We start from the raw sequence: 17,167 nt of genomic DNA on the forward strand, positions 1-17,167 counted from the left end.
TGAAAGTAGTCATGTTTAGTATTTTATTGCATATCCTTTGCATGCAATGACTGCTTGAAGTCTGTGATTCATGGCCATCACCAGTTGCTGGGTGTCTTCTGTGGTGATGCTCTGCCAGGCCTACATTGCAGCTTTATTTAGCTTATGCTTGTTTTGGGGTCTAGTCCCCTTCAGTTTTCTCTTCAACATATAAAAAGCATGCTCAATTGGATTCAGATTGGGTGATTGTTGGCTACTCTAGAATTGATCATTTTTTAGCTTTGAAAAACTCCTTTATTGCTTCACAACATAACAATTTCCTCATTTCCATCCGGCACTCAAATTCACCTGGACCATTTCCGACATCTCCCTACTGTTTCTAGATCTCACTATCTCCATCACAGGTAACAGATTACTGACCAACATCTACGACAAACCCACTGAGTCCCATGGCTATCTGGACTATACTTCTTCCCACCCTGCTTCCTGTAAAGATTCTATCCCCTACTCCCAATTCCTCCGTCTACGCCGCATCTGCACCCAGGATGAGGTGTTCCAGATCAGGGCATTGGAAATGTCCTCATTCTTTATGGAACGGGGGAATCCCCTCTTCTATTATAGATGAGGCTCTCACCAGGGTCTACTCTCTATCCCGCAGCTCCGCTCTTACTCCCCATCCTCCTACTCGTAACAAGGACAGAGTCCCCCCTTGTCCTCACCTTCCACCATCTATCAGCCGTCACATACAACATATAATCCTCTGACATGTTCGCTACCTCCAACGGGATCCCACCATTGGCCACATTTCCTCTGCCCTGTCTGCTTTCCACAGAGACCGATCCCTCCATAATTCCCTGGTCAATTCGTCCCTTCCCACCCAAACCACCCCCTCCCCGGGTACTTTCCCTTGCAACTGCAGGAAATGCTGCACATGTCGTTTTACCTCCCCCCTCGGTTCCACCCAAGCAGTCTTTCCAGGTGAGGCAGAGGTTCACCTGCACCTCCTCCAACCTCATCTACTGCATCCGCTCTTCTCTACATCGGGTGTCAACTTCACTACATCATTGAGTTCAAGCGCAGGCTTGGCAATCGCTTCGCCCAACACCTCTGCTCAGTTCGCACTAACCAACCTGATCTCCAGGTGGCTCAGCACTTCAACTCTCCCTCCCATTCCAAATCTGACCTTTCCATCCTGGGCCTCCTCCATTGCCTGAGTGAGGCCCAGCGCAAATTGTAGAAACAGCACCTCATATTTCGCTTGGGCAGTTTACACCCCAGTGCTATGAACATTGACTTTTCCAATTTCAGATAGTCCTTGCTTTCTCCCACCTTCCCCTTCCATTCCCAGCTCTCCCACAAGCCTACTGTCTCCGCCTCTTCCTTTCTTTTTCCCGCCCCCCTTGATATCAGTTTGAAGAAGGGTCTCGACCCGAAACATCGCCTATTCCTTCTTTCCATAGATGCTGCATCACCCGCTGAGTTTCTCCAGCATTTTTGTCTACCTTTTGTTGTTTTAGCAGTATGTTTGGGATCATTGTCTTGCTGTAGAATGAACCTCTGGCCAATGAGTTTTGAGGCATTTGTTTGAACTTGAGCCGATGGGATGTGTCTATACACTTCAGAATTCACTATGCTACTACCATCAGCAGTTGTATCATCAATGAAGATAAGTGAGCCAGTACCTTCAGCAGCCATACATGCCCAGGCCACAAACCCCCACCACCATGTTTCACAGATGAGGTGGTATGCTTTGGATCCTGGGCAGTTCCTCACTTCTCTTCTCCATACTTTGTTCTTGCCATCACTCTGATATAAGTTAATCTTCGTCTCATCTGTCCACAAGATCTTTTACCAGAACTGTGGTTGCTCTTTTAAGTACTTCTTGCAAACTGTAACCCAGACATCCTATTTTTGCGGCTAACCAGTGGTTTGCATCTTGCAGTGTAGCCTCTGTATTTCTGTTCATGAAGTCTTCTGCGGACAGTGTCAAATCCACACCTGACTCCTGAAGAGTGTTTCTGATCTGTCGGACAGGTGTTTGGGTTTTTTTCTTTATTATAGAGATAATTCTTCTGTCGTCAGCTGTGGAGGTCTTCCTTGGCCTGCCAGTCCCTTTGCGATTAGTAAGCTCACCAGTGCTCTCTTTCTTCTTAATGATGTTCCAAACAGTTGCTTTTGGTAAGCCTCAGATTTGGTTGATGTCTCTAACTGTAGTATTCTTGATTCAAGTTCAAGTTCAAGTTCAAGTGAGTTTATTGTCATGTGTCCCTGATAGGACAAAGAAATTCTTGCTTTGCTTCAGAAGCCATTATTTGGCTGAGAAGCCATTATTCTCAGTCTCATAAAGGCTTCTTTGACTTTCATTGGCACAATGTTGGTCCTCATGTTAATAAACAGCAATTACAGTTTCCAAAGGTGATGGAAAGACTGGAGGAAAGACTAGGTGCTGAGAGCTATCTTATACCTGCATTAAGGAGGCAATTAAACACACCTGAGCAATTACAAACCACAGTTCTGTGGGAAATGGGGGGAACTAAGTATAAACACAGCTGTCCTTTCTGCATGGTGAAACCAAAATGTATAAAAAATATCCTTTAATAAAATCTGACAATGTGCAATTTAACCACATGTGATTATTTTTATTACAAATCTCAAATTGTGGAGTACAAAGGCAAATACATAAATGATTGGTCTTTGTCCCAAACATTATGGAGGGCATTATATATACAGAAATATATATATACAGAAATATATACTTACAACAAAATCTTCAAAATGAATACAAATTAATGCAATGTTCAATAGGTACAGATCTCTGTCACACACGAATTTTTGAACTAAAACACATATAATAAAGTACTTAATTGCAGATTGATTTCAAACACAAAATGAAATGAAAGATTTTTCTAAATAAGTGTTTGTGTGTTGAATATGCAGAATATGCCAGAATTCATTACATTATTGGGACCTATTTGACTAAACAAGTCATAGGCTATCATTTGTGCCCATAATGGCCCTGTCTCACGGTGCGAGTCCACTCACGAGTGATCCCAAGTTTAAAACAAATCAAACTCGTTGAAAGATTTTAAACTTTTAAACTCAAAGCAGAATTTTGGAAACGTCATTCTGTCACCCATTCCTTCTCTCCAGAGATGCTGCCTGTCCCGCTGAGTTAAAGAGTGCCCACTGTAGACTCACGAGTCACTACGGTAAACGCACGGGCTACTACGTTCTTACAACGAGTTTAAAAGTTTAAAATTTTTACTTCAAGAGTAAATGTGACTCGTGGAAATCTTTCATCATGTTGAAAGATTTTCACGAGTTAACAAGTTTCCCGAGAACCTGCCGTTAGCGTTACGAGTTCCGACATTCCCGCTACGTTAATTCTACCTGATTACCACGAGTTTGAATTGTTTTAAACTCGGGATCACTCGTGGGTGGACTCGCACCGTGAGACAGGGGTTTAAATCATTACATATCGGTTGAATGATCATACCACTTAAAGTTAAGTACATGGCTGGAATATTTTTCTCAAATGGTTGGCACTGCTATGTTATATAACACCAGAGTTGTTCTCATGCTATGGAATAGCAATGGTAAACTTTAGTAACATTTTATTTGGTGCAGGAATCCTTGGCAACCTGAAGGGAAAATTGATGATGCATCCGCGACATAGAATGCAAGTGATGTTCAAAATTAGCTGTTGCCTCTTTAAATGTTAAATTTCAATTAGTTGTACATCAGATATCATCACCACAATCATAAATCAGAGTGCTCAAATAAAATAACCTGTGCTTGATTAGCAGGACATGTTATCTTCAATGTAGTTGCCTGATGCACTTGTGGTCTTGACACTCGTTCTGGAAGTATAGCCTGCACCGGGTCTGTCACGTGATACCGTGCAAATGGATATACACTGTAGTACTCGAGAACATTGTTCCCTTCAGCCTCTAATTCCTTAAGCTTCTGACGCAAAAGATGCACTTTGTATGTCAAAAGTAAAACTGCTGTACATGCCAAGATAAAGAAGACCAACAGTATATCAAAGGTTTGGTTCAACTTGGTTAAATTCTGTTTACAGATTGCTAATGGTTTAATTGAAATAGCTGCCATATCTGAATCTGTCAACGTGGTGAAACTTATGGGTGTGTATTCAATTGGCAGCTGCACTGGAAGTGTACTTAGGAACTGCTCTTTGTCTTTTGCTGCCAGGGCTGCATCTCCAAAGCTTTCCTTAGTTACAGAACTGTGCTCCAGATTAAAATGTAGATTTGGGGAATCTGTTTTCCCTGAAGTCAACGCTACACGAGTGGCTGGGGATCTTATTTCAGCATTTAACCCCAAAGGTGCCAAGGTGACATTACATCCACTGATTTTGCTTATTCTGGTGTAATACAAGGACTTACCACGTAACTGGGATGGACTCTGACAACGAATGTTTACCCTAAATGAAGATGACAACAGCCAATTGCGCATATTGAGCATGTTACAGTTGCATTCCCAAGGATTGCCATCTACCATTAAATGAACTAGGGAACTCAGTGACATCAGAACCTCAGGAAACAAATTTGTAAGATGGTTATTGGCCAAATGGAGGGTTTTTAAAGTTCTTGACATTCCTTCAAAAGCATCTGACTCAATGAAGGATATGTTGTTATCGTCTAGCTGCAAATACCGTAATTTTAGCATTTTAAATACATTGGAATTGATACGAGTTATACTATTGTTACTTAGAACTAAATGCCTCAAGCTGTTCAGTGCAGTAAAACCATCTTTTGGGATAGCTTTTATTTTGGCATTATTGAGGTTAAGATATTTGAGATTTTCCAGTCCATTGAAAGACAAAGGATGAATCAGCTCGATTGGGTTATTGGATAAGATAAGCCTCTTAAGGACCTTAAGTTGAACAAATGCATTTGATGGGATCCATGCCAAGCGGTTACTCTGTAGATCGAGAAACTCCAGTCTTGAGAGATGTCTAAACGAAGAAGTAGATATCCATGAAATTCTATTGTTAGCAAGATGAAGCGTGCGTAGACTTATCAAGCCCGTGAACATCCCATGACTGAGCGACCTAAGAGAGTTTCCTTCCAGTTGCAAATATTGAAGGGCAGTCAAATCAGAAAACAATCCTACTGGAATAGAAATAATCTGATTGCATTGTAGATGCAAATAACGAAGTTTTGAAAGGCCTTCAAATATTCCCTGATTTAAGTGTTTTATCTGGTTATTATTCAATCGTAGGTAATACAAGTCGACGAGGCTTACAAAAGCTTGTGGATGTACAGAGATCAGATAATTATTATCAAGAAAAAGTGCTGACATTCTGTTAAATCCTTCGAAATCTATAGAAATGACACTGGAAATATTATTTCCGCTCAGGTAAATCGAAGAAGCGGACTTTGCCAAGTTCGAAGGAATGGAAGTTAAACCTAAATTGCAGCACTCCATCAAGGTCCTTGTACAATGCTGACAAACAGAAGGGCAGCTTAGTGAAAGGTGGTGGGGCATCAGAAGAAGAAAGCCAACCATCAGCTTTACAATTGTTGAGTAGCACTTCTCGGTAATGTACAATCCACACATTTTCTTGTATTCTTGTTCCCTTTATAGATTATTGTTTCATCAATCTAAAAAGACAGGATATATTAATAGAAGAACCTGACTCTAATTTCTTTACTCCAATACAAAGCTATAATATTATTTTATGCATGATTTAAAAAAAAAGATGACTTCTTAAATCCTGATATTAAATTCTTATCTTTCTTTGGAGATCCAAGAGGCATGGAAAAATTCAGAACTGAAAATTTTGATAGTATTTTTTTTAAAGGGCAAGAGTTTGAGAGTTGGTGTGCGGATGCACCTCTGCTGTCCTTTCAGCTGAAAGTTATCATGCAGATACAGCGAGCAATGTGAAAGGCAAATGATATGATGGAAGATTTGAGTACAATATCATTGGAGGATTTGAGTACAATATCATTGGAGGATTTGAGTACAACATTGAGACATCTTACTCCAATTATCCAGGACCCCAGGAAGACTGCAAATGGAATATTGAGTGCTGATCTGATATCTCTACCCAAAGGAAGTTTCATGAGACAATTAGACTATGACCAGACTGATTCTCAGGATGATGTATTTTTGAAAAAAAGTGGCGAGATTAAGCAGATTTAACTTATACTCTCTTGAGCTGAGAAGAATCAGAGAATTATGCTATTAAACTGCAGATAATTCTTACGAGACTTGACAGGGTAGATGGGAAGAAGTGGGGAGGGAAGAGGAAGGTCCTTCGCTGCATGGAACTCGGGATCAGAATCTCAAAATAAGTGTCCAATATTTACAGCAGAGATGAGAGAAATGTAGAAAAAATTTAGAATCCTCTACCTGAGAGAACCAATGGAGGCACTGTCATAGAGGTTATTCAAGGCAGAGATTGATAGATGCTTAGATATCAAGTGAATTAAAGGACATGGAATTGTGCAGGAAAGTGTCTGCCTCCAAGGTGAAAGATCAGCCGTGATGTTATTGAATGCAGAGCAGGAATGATAATCCAAATGCCTGCCCCTCATGTTCTTATCAATTTCTATCCAGGCTCAAAGACAAGCAAAATGCTGCTCATTTGTAATTTAGAAGGTTAAGAGGGGATCTTATAGAAACATATAAAATTATTAAGGTATTTGACATGCTAGATGCAGGAAACAAGTTCCCAATGTTGTGGGAGTCCAGAACCAGGGGCCACAGTTTAAGAATAAGAACACTTCATAAGAATAATTAACTTTTTGTGAATTTGTGAAGTTGTGAATTTGTGGAATTCTCTGCCTCAGAAGGCAGCGGAGGTCAATTCTCTGGATGCTTTCAAGAGAGATAGATAGAGCTCTTATGGCTAGTGGAATCAAGGAGTATGGGGAGAAGGCAGGAACGGAGTACTGATTGTGGATGATCAGCCATGATCACATTGAATGGCGGTGCTGGCTTGAAGGGCCGAATGGCCTACTCCTGCACCTTTTGTCTATGTATCTATGTATTTGGGCTTTGGCCAGGGCAGTGTGGTCATACTGTTAATAGAGCTGTAGCCTCACACTGTGTGACAGTGTTGAATCCTCTCACTGTGACTGCATGGATTCCCTCTCATTGCTCCAGTGCCCTTTCACATCTCAAGGGTGTGCAGCAATTAATCTTTACATTAATGCAAGGCTTTTTTTTTTAAAGTAAAAGTGACCCAACCACGGACAACAGAAGAAAATAAGGATATTATTAAATCGAGAGGACTCATACAAGATTGGCAGACAAAATTCAATCGTGAAGATTGGGATCTCACGAATGAATGACAAAGAAATACAGAGTAAAAAAAGAGGATGAGAGTGAATCTGCACAGAGCAGATAAGCATTGAATAAAGCCACCCATCAATAGGTAAAACAGACAATGAAGTCCACTGCAGGTCCATCACAGTTAGAAACAGAAGAATTCTTTCTGGAGAACAAGGATGTGCCAGAGCAATTGAACAAATACATTGGTCCGACATCAAAGAAGAGGACTAAAGTAACCTTTCAGAAATGGTGGCGATTCTAGAATCTGAAGGCGAGGGTCAAAAGAAAATCAATATTAGATGAAAATAATGCAGCAAAAATTAATAGTTCTGAAAGCTGAGAATTCCCCAGAGCCTGATCCATTGCATCCCAGACTATCCAATAGGGTAGTTGAGGTGCACTGGTGAACGAGTTATCGATTTTCTAAATTGTATATACTATAGAGTCATTTCAGAGTTATGGATGGCAAATGAAACACCACTATTTAAAAAGGTGAGGAATCAGCAAACTACAGGCTGGTTAGCCTAACATTAGCAGTGGGAAAATGTTATGATGGATGAAAGAAAAAATATATATATATTTTGAAGGTTCCTAGTGTCATTGAACTAAGTGGGACATTAGTTGAGGATAAAATATGATTTGACGTTAACTTAGATTGCGCTAGTGGGCAAAAACATGACAGATACAATGTGGATAAATGTGAAATTATTCATTTTGATAGAAAAAAACAAAATCGACACATAACTAAATGGTGTTAGAGGTGGAAGTGTTGATCTACAAAGAATCATAGGTGTGTTTCTTCACCATCACTTAAAGCAAACATTTCCTCAGATTTGGAAGAAGGTGAGGGGATCTAATGTGGCAGGAATATGTTTCATGAGCTATGTTTGGGGATCAGTCTCAGGATACAGAGTAAGACAGTTACAACTAAGGTGAGGAGAACCTTCTTCACTCATTGGGTGGATTGTCTGTGGAATTTGCAACCACAGCTTTAGTCATAATTGCACAAGCGGATGCAGGCTTGAAGGGCCACATGACCTACTCCTGATCCAATACTTCTACCATATCACAGGAGTAACCTTTAACAATTTGAAGGAAAAAAATGCCAATTTCCCAGGATCCTCAGTAGTTACTTTCCTCATTCTACATTGCCAAACCCCTGCAATTAGAAACATCATGAAAGATCGGGAACAATTTTCCTGCATCGAGCCTGCCCAATCCTCACCCAAACTATCCAAATCACCCTGCAGCCTCATAGCATCCTCATCGCAGCTCACACTGCCACCCAGCTTTTTGTCATCCGCAAACTTGGAGATGTCACAGATTCATTCATCTAAATCGTCAAGCTGGAATGGGTACAGAGAAGATTTATGAGGATGTTGCCTGGACTAGAGGGTCTGAGCTATAGGCAGAGCATGAGTGTGCTGGGACTCTATTCCTTGGAGCGCAGGAGGATGAGTGCTAATCTTATACAGGTGTATAAAATAATGAGAGGAATAGATAGGGTAGTTGCACAGTGTTTCTTGCCCACAGTAGGACCAGAGGACATAGGTATAAGGTGAAGGAGAAAATATTTAAGAGGAATCTGAGGGGTAACTTTTTTCACAAAAAAGGGTGGTGAATGTATGGAACTACCAGAGGAGGTAGTTGAGGCATGGACTATTCCAACAGTTAAGAAACAGTTAGACAGGTACATGGATAGGACAGGTTTGGAGGGATATAGAAAATTGTAATGTACTTATGGCAGTTATTCAAGAAACAATGAATTGTTTTATGAAAAAGATAAAACCAAAACCACGGAAAAAGAATCATCTTCCCTGGCTAAATAGTGAAATATGGTCACTGGTGAAACAGCGAGACCATACCCTTAAGATATCCCTGAAGACAAAAGCAGCACATAATAGACAAATATTTACCTCACTCAGAAATAAAGTCACTAAAGAAATTAGGAATGCTAAGGCAAACTTTTTTATTAATGTAATAAGCAATGCAAGAGGTAATGCTAAGGAGATTTGGACAAACATAAGGAAACTAACTGGAAATAATATCAACAAGAACATTAGGGAGTTGCAACTAAATGAAAATCTGACTAATGATCCAAATGAGATTGCAACAGCCCTTAACACGTATTTTATAGATTCTGTGAAGAACTTGACTCATAGTTCCTGTTCTGCAGTCCGACATGCTATGCCGCTGAACACTGCTTCTCCGGTTCTTATTTTGAATGAAGTGTCTCAGCCATGGGTTAACAGGATTATTTGTGGTCTTAAAAATTCAAAAGCCAAAGATGCTTTAGGTATGGATATAATGTTTCTTAAAGCTCATAAGCAGTCACTCATTGCTCCAATTACCAGCATCATCAACAAGTCCATAAACGAATGTGTATTCCCAAATTCTTGGAAATCTGCAGTAATAACTCCAATTTTAAAATCAGGAGACCCCACTATAATTAGTAATTATAGACCAATAAGCATTCTCCCGGCAATTTCCAAGATAGCTGAAAAATGGGTTGCAGGACAGATAATTAAACATTTAAACAATAGTCCATATACCCTAAACCCAATGCAGTTTGGCTTCAGAAAATATCACTCCACTGAGACACTGCTTCCTTTTGGAAAATATGAAGTCCAAAATTGATGCAGGTGGTGGTATAGGAGCTGTTTTCTTGATTTACGAAAAGCCTTTGATACTGTGAACCACCAGATCTTGATGACCAAATTGTCCTACTTTAACCTCTCTTTGAGCACGATGAAATGGATTGAGTCATATATGGTACAGAGAAAACAATGTGTTAGAGTGCACAACAGTAAATCTGCAACTTCTAAAAACCCTCTTGGTGTACCTTAAGGTTCAATCTTGGGACCGCTATTATTCAGTCTGTACATTAATGATCTACCAAGTAGCTGTACATCAAATGTAACTTGCCAGATGTATGCTGACGATGCAGTTGTGTATGTACATGCCAAAAACAAACATCAAGCTGCACAAGACCTATCAGCTGCTATGATTAATGTGTCAAACTGGTTGCAGTTTTCTGATCTACATCTTAATGTGTCAAAGACTGTCTGTATGTTTTTCTCCAAAAAGGCAAGTACTGATGGAGATCCTGATGTGTTTGTACATGGAACAAAACTTAAAATTGTACGAGTTTAAATATTTAGGAATCGTGATCGATTCACAGCTCTGTTTCAAACAACAGGTGAAAGAACAGTAAATTTAATTAAATTTAATTTGTCCAATTTTAGATATATTAGAAATAATTTAACTATTGATTCAGCCAAACTATACTTTAATGCAATGATTGTGCCATACATGACCTACTGTATAACAACTTGGTCACTGGCATGTAAGTCCACACTAAAGCCTGTTGAAATTGCTTATAAACAAGCCCTAAAAACTCTTGACAAAAAGCCCAGAATGTACCATCACTGTAGCATCCTGAAGAAATTTGATCTGCTGAGCTGGGAAAACGTAATAAAATATTCGGACTCGATTTTGGTTTACAAAATCTTCCGTGGACTAGCCCCACCTCCGTTAAAGGACTTCATAAAGTAAAACACAAATAGGTCGACAAGAGCAGCCTCCAGGGGTGATTGTATAGTCCCGTTTAGGAAAAGTGTCTTTGGGCAGTCAGTATTTTCATATCGAGCGTCGCAGACCTGGAACGCGATACCATGCGTCATACGGGATCTGCCAACCCTTACCTCATTTACCAAACATCTAAAAATATGGTTACTGCAAAATCAAAACTGCAATCATAATCTACCTTAAAATTATCCTATGGTACTCTTTTATTGTTACTTTTTTACGTTACATTTGTTTCGTTTTTGTCTTTTGTTTTGTCTCTTTTCTTATTGATTGATTGTGTTGTGATGTGTTTACCTGTTTACCAGAGGGACTAAAGATGGAAATTAGCTACTGGCTACAATCTTGCGTATTACATGTAAATGTTTATTAATATGCACTGTCCCTAAATAAATAAATTACAAATTACAAATGACAAATGCTGGCAGGTGGGACTAGTGTATCTAGGTCATGTTGGCCGGTGTGGACAAGTTGGGTCGAAGGGTCTGTCTCCACACTGTATCACTCTATGACTCTATAAAGCTCCAGTCGTTAAAATTCTCACTTCACGGCAATAATCTCCTCTCCCTTCAAATCTCCCATCTGAAGGAACTCTACAAAATAATTCAGCAAAAGAATGTCTTTAGCTGGCCCCTATTTTAACATAATAAACACAGCAAGAAACTTCCCTACTGCAAGAATTCTTGGCAATAAAATGCTGTGGGATATCCTCAGTTTTAGAAAATACTAATAAGTCTTTCTTTGATTTTAAATTATCCATTCTGTCACACTGCACGCTTGATCCCTCTGGTCTGCAATTTATCTATTTACTGATACATATCTAATTCTTCCCTTGAAGTGACCCTGGTCAATTTTCCTTTTGCTAAACTTAATTTGCTGAGGCTTGTTATGCTATACGTAGTAACCTGACTACACATAGACCGGAGAATTAAAACCTGGAATTCGTCTCAGTTTGAATGGCACCATCACTAATGTTAAACTATTTTAATATTGTATGAATATTGATTTCTCTAACTTCAAGTTACCCCATGCATTCCCTATCTCTCCATCCCTCCCCCACCCAAGTCACACCAACTTTTCGTTCTCACCTACAAACAGCTAACACTGGCCCGTTTCCTTTATCATTGTTAATTTTATGCATATCTTTAATTCATTTGTTCTATATCTCTCTACATCATCGTCTATATCTCTCATTTCCCTTTTCCGTGACTTTCAGACTGAAGAAAGGTCTCGACCAGAAACGTCACCCATTCCTTCTCTCCGGAGATTCTGCCTGTCCCGCTGAGTTACTCCAGCATTTTGTGTCTATCTAATGTTAAACTACCAATGTGTAGGAAGGAACTGCTTAAACTACTAATGTGCCTGTTAAGCTGCAGCAAGTAAGAATTTAATTTGTCCAGTTCATATCTGGTACATATAACAAATTAACACCTTGAACTGCAGTGGAACTTTAAGTGTTTTCTTTACTTTGAGGTATTTATTGCTGAGCAAAACAGAAACTATTTACCAAATAAACTATGGATCTATACACAATTTCTGTCCTTCCCATCTCTGAGATCTTAATTTCCTTTGATCCCCACCTCCCCTCCTCTTTCTCCTCCTCATCCCCACCACCCTACCCTTTCATCTGTATCCAGCTAACCCATGCCAGACAATGCCTTACCCTACCTCAGCCACCCCCCCCCCCCCCCCCCCCCCCCACCCCACCCCATCAATCTGAAGAACTGTCCCAACCCAAAACGTTATATGCCCATTTCCCTCTACAAATGTTGCCTGGCCTGTTGAGTTCCTCTGGCCCTGTTTTTTTGCTCAAGATTCTAGAATCTACAGTCTCTTGAATCTATAGACTCAAATCTATATACGAACTAATATCAATTTCCAATTTTCAGTACTAATGAGTTAGAAAATCTCACAAGTATCTTCAATTTTAGAAGCAGTGTAAATGGAAATCAGAATATGCTCAAAAACAATAATCTCATCTGGAATGATCCACTTTCAACCACAGTTGAAAATATAGCAACATTTTCTTTCATAGTTACATACCATTCTGGAAAACTGCCTTCAAAAAATAATCTCCCACTTTCTAATCGTTATTTCCCTCATTCCTTAACACATTGTGTCATTGTAGAAGAACAGTTTCACAGGCACTCTTTCGTATCAGCATCACAATAAGTACTATTTGTTGGTAAGTATTGGCAATGACTACGTGCATAGAATGTTTAATGCCCTTAAAGTTGTGCACCTGGCCTGCACTAAATTTTGCTAGAATGACCCAACCTTGGTTAATTTTTCTGGCTGCAAACCTTTTCTCGAGAACACTCTACTTCATTAGTTTCTAACAACTCCATTTTACCCTCAAGATTCAATCTTCTCAAACCATAGGTCTTTTCATTAACCTGCTATAGAGTCATAGTCATACAGAATGGGAACAAGCTCTTTACCCAATTTGTCCATGCCAAATTGTCTAAGATGTCCCTTCTACGCTAGTTCCACCTCCTCAGGCAGCTCATTCCACATCTGTTGTTTTGATGCAACAGCATATAATGCACACACCAATTTATATTTACCTGGCATCTTAATAAATAGAATAAAGCTTTCCTCAACTCTACACAGGACAGGAGTAAATATAATGTGGCGCCGAGTAACACATAATATGGCAGAGGAACAAAGGCTTAGTTGAAAAGATATGGAATATCTTCAAAGCAGAATGAAAACTAAATAGGCGTAGAGATTTAGGGAGAAAGAGCTCCAACAAGAAAAAGAATGATTGCCTGTAGTAATTATCAATGTACTATTGAGCATGCACATTGCACACAGGATGAAAACTAGAAACTGCACATTGCCCTTATTCAGCTCACACTATTAAATCATGTATCTTAACAAACAAAGAGCAGTACTGGAAACTTTAAATATATATCTTACGTATCTCACCTGAATGAATCAAATGCTGCTGTTTTAGAATATAGTTTGATTGCCATCACAAGATGCAAGATTAAAACCAAGCACAAAGTGGAGTGGAGAATGGAGAATTACAACTTCAGGAACTGATCACATCCTTTTGGTATTGTTTCCGAAACCAGACAGGAATTGACTATGTCCTGTATTCCCGGATTGTGATTGGACATCATGCATATTTCCATGGAAACAGGAAATGGTGTAACGGGATAAAATCTGATTGTTCATTATAGATTACTTCTGTCAATGCTATTTCAACTGCATCTGGTGTTTTGAAAGTCAAAACTGTGGAAGACTTGAAAATAATTGTCTCTGGCAAAATAAACATCAAAAGATATTGAATCAAGGACTGGTTCAATCCTAAAGATTCTCAGATTTAGAAACATTGATGTTTTAGGGCATGTTGTAATAGTATTTTCAGCAAATGTACTTGAAAGGTAATGGATGACTTGCTTAAAGTAGTATTTCCTCTACTCAATTCTGGATTCATTAAAATATTTTTTCAGGGATAGGCTGCACCACAAGACATTTATCCCTGCACATATAAAATTTGTCACCAAATAACTCCAATGCCTCAGGTTTAAAAAAAGTTTGGGAATATCTGCTCACTGCTCAAATACTTTCATCTGTTAAGGAAAATTTTCACTCAATTGTTTGCAAAAAAGGAATTTCACAGTGCCTAGGTACATGTGACAATAAAGTACCATTGAACATGGGCCCTGGTGTGCTGAAAGGAGCGTGGAAAAAAAACAACACAGGACTTTGCACTTGATGAGCAAGCTCATTTAAAACAATGAACTCCAGCATAAATTTCAATTTGTTCAAATTAGAGAAATATCAGAATTCATTTCAGATCAATTCATATTTAGTATAGCTGTCAGTATTTAGAAATGTATTATCTGCCACAGGGTAAGTTTCCTGGCAAACTCAAAATATAGCAAAATGCAATATAGTAAAACTCCATTAATCCAGCGTTCTTGAGATTTTGGTGGTGTTGAACTTGGACATTTTCTTGACTTTGAGATATGATTCCTGTTATACTCCAACACACTTGAACCCATATTGTTTAGATGTTACTTGGTAAATTAATACATCTTCCAATTAATCAACTATGTTTAAAAAGGAGAGCAACAAACAAGACTCAAATATGTTCTCAGGGCAGGAGAAACAGAACATGGTAAGTTTCAAGGGAGTGCTGGAACTGGTGTACCCGTGAGTGAAATGAAGCATAAAAACAGGGGCCCCTGTTAATGAAAATGAACATAGGGATTGGAGCTGTGGCAAAGAACAAGGCCCTGTTGTGTTGAAGAGAGTGTGGGAAAACTGGACCTTGGCGAGTGAAAGAGAACACAGGAACCAGATGCCAAACCAATGGGATTTTTGAATAGGCAGATTGTGGAGTTTTAATGTCATGTGTTGGTAATAATTATCGTACTTGTATTTGTCGTCTTTCACTTAGTCTCACCAAGATGCAACTTTCTAATTGCACTTAATTGCATTTTAGTTTCTTCAGATATAGTTATTACCTGGTTAAATCTGCTCATTCAAAGCTACAGAAATTTTTGAAAAAAAGCAAAATTGGAAAGTTATTTAACTTGAAGTCAATCTGCATAGTGAGTTCACCAAAATTAATGTGGATGCGAGTGATCAGAGTCTGAAGGATGATTGTCAAAAAGCATGACATACTTGATATGCAGAAGTGTTTATGTCTCCAGTATCGAAGAGAAGTGCTTATGTTTGCAGTACCCAAGAGTCAAGATTACTGCTGAGCCTCAGCCTCAGGTAAATAGTTATACAGTAAAATATACATGAAACTTGAGTCTGAAACGTAGTCACCGAACAAATTGAGAAAAGGTGAGGAATGAAGAAATCAGTTACCGTTCTAATAAAGCAGGAAAGAATGGAAGATATCATTGCATGTTAGCTAAAATACTGAACTTCTCTCATGTCTGTGTAGTGTCAGCTTGCTCAAAAGCTGACTAAGGTGACAAAAAAATAAAGCAGCAACAAGACAAACAAATACGGAAAATTCAAGCAAAATCAGCAAATTTGATTCCTGGACCAAGGGATGTAATGCCGCGGCTGGTCAGGCCGCATTTGGTGTATTGTGAGCAGTTTTGGGCCCCATATTTGAAGACGGATGTGCTGGGGAGGGTCCAGAGGAGGTTGATTCCAGGAATGATTGGGTTAACATATGATGAGCGTTTGACGGCACTGGGCCTGTATTTGCTGGAGTTTAGACGAATGAGAGGGGATCTCATTGAAACTTATCGAATAGTGATAGGACTGGATAGAGTGGATGTGGAGAGGATGTTTCCATTAGTGGAAGAGTCTAAGACCAGAGGTTATGGCCTCAGAATTAAAGGACATTCCATTAGGAAGGAGATGAGGAGAAATCTCTTCACCCAGATGTTGGTGAATCTGTGGAATTCATTGCCACAGAAGGCCGTCAATGAATATTTTTGATGACTGAATGGAGGAGTAGACTTGATGGGCCAAATGGCCTAATTCTCTTCCTATCACTTTTGAACATGAGCACTCTCCTCTGCCATTGGAGCTGTAACTGCTAATCTTCTCCATGGTGTATTTCATCAATGCTCCGAAATCTGATGGACAGTTTTATTAGTAACCACTGAAATGACAGTTCTGCCGCTATTCAGACATTCCCAGAATCATTTCTTTGGTGGAAGCCTTTTACATTTCCGTACACCTTCTTTATTTCTTGCCCTACTTGCACTTTCACCTTTACAGTTTTTTTTAACCACTGTCAGGCCATTAGCTAGCACGTACCATGGACAAAGGGATTCAATTATCTATATGTACGTTTTTACCCCAAATGAATGTTTCTGAAAGCAAAAAGTTGCCATTGAATTTAAGCTCCGTGGATTTTTTCTGTTTTTAATGGTTAAAACTTGAAAATGCATTTAAAATTAATATATATAAGTTGATAATACAAATTCTGCTTTTCTTGATTTAAAAGGTAGTTAAAGACTATTTGCAAACAAATTGAGACAGCTGTGAAAGGTAACCAAGTCACTGGCAATGTTTTCACCTCACCAGAAATCTTTCATCAACTTTATTGTGTTATTGTTATTTACTTAACAAGCACTATTTCTCCACATAAGAAGGAAGGATGCCTTTATGTCCACTTAATAATGGACTATTTCATTATTTCAGAACAACAGAAGAATATAGCTTCCCTCAGCACATCATTGTTCCTTACAAAAAGATAAAGGCTCACTTCACATATAGACTGGTCACTGCAAACAAAGACTAAGCAATTATCATTCATTTTCATTCTCCCAAACCACCTGTGGCTTTTACATAACCTCCAGGTTACATT

The 17,167-nt window shown here is 39.1% G+C and overlaps 2 protein-coding genes across 2 annotated transcripts in view; both read right to left on the reverse strand.

Moving 5' to 3' along the window:
• ipo11 (importin 11) overlaps positions 1–17,167 on the reverse strand; it is a 345,030-nt gene that overhangs the window by 80,400 nt on the left and 247,463 nt on the right.
• Positions 3,423–14,070, reverse strand: lrrc70 (leucine rich repeat containing 70). The gene is made up of 2 exons (XM_033029984.1): positions 13,801–14,070; positions 3,423–5,606 (listed from the first exon to the last, which is right to left on the reverse strand). Exon 2 carries the CDS (start codon positions 5,560–5,562, stop codon positions 3,739–3,741), a length of 1,824 nt encoding a protein of 607 aa, XP_032885875.1. The 5' UTR covers positions 5,563–5,606; positions 13,801–14,070; the 3' UTR covers positions 3,423–3,738.

Source organism: Amblyraja radiata, chromosome 1 (genome assembly GCF_010909765.2).
Source record: "Amblyraja radiata isolate CabotCenter1 chromosome 1, sAmbRad1.1.pri, whole genome shotgun sequence".
Classification (NCBI taxonomy): Eukaryota; Metazoa; Chordata; class Chondrichthyes; order Rajiformes; family Rajidae; genus Amblyraja; species Amblyraja radiata.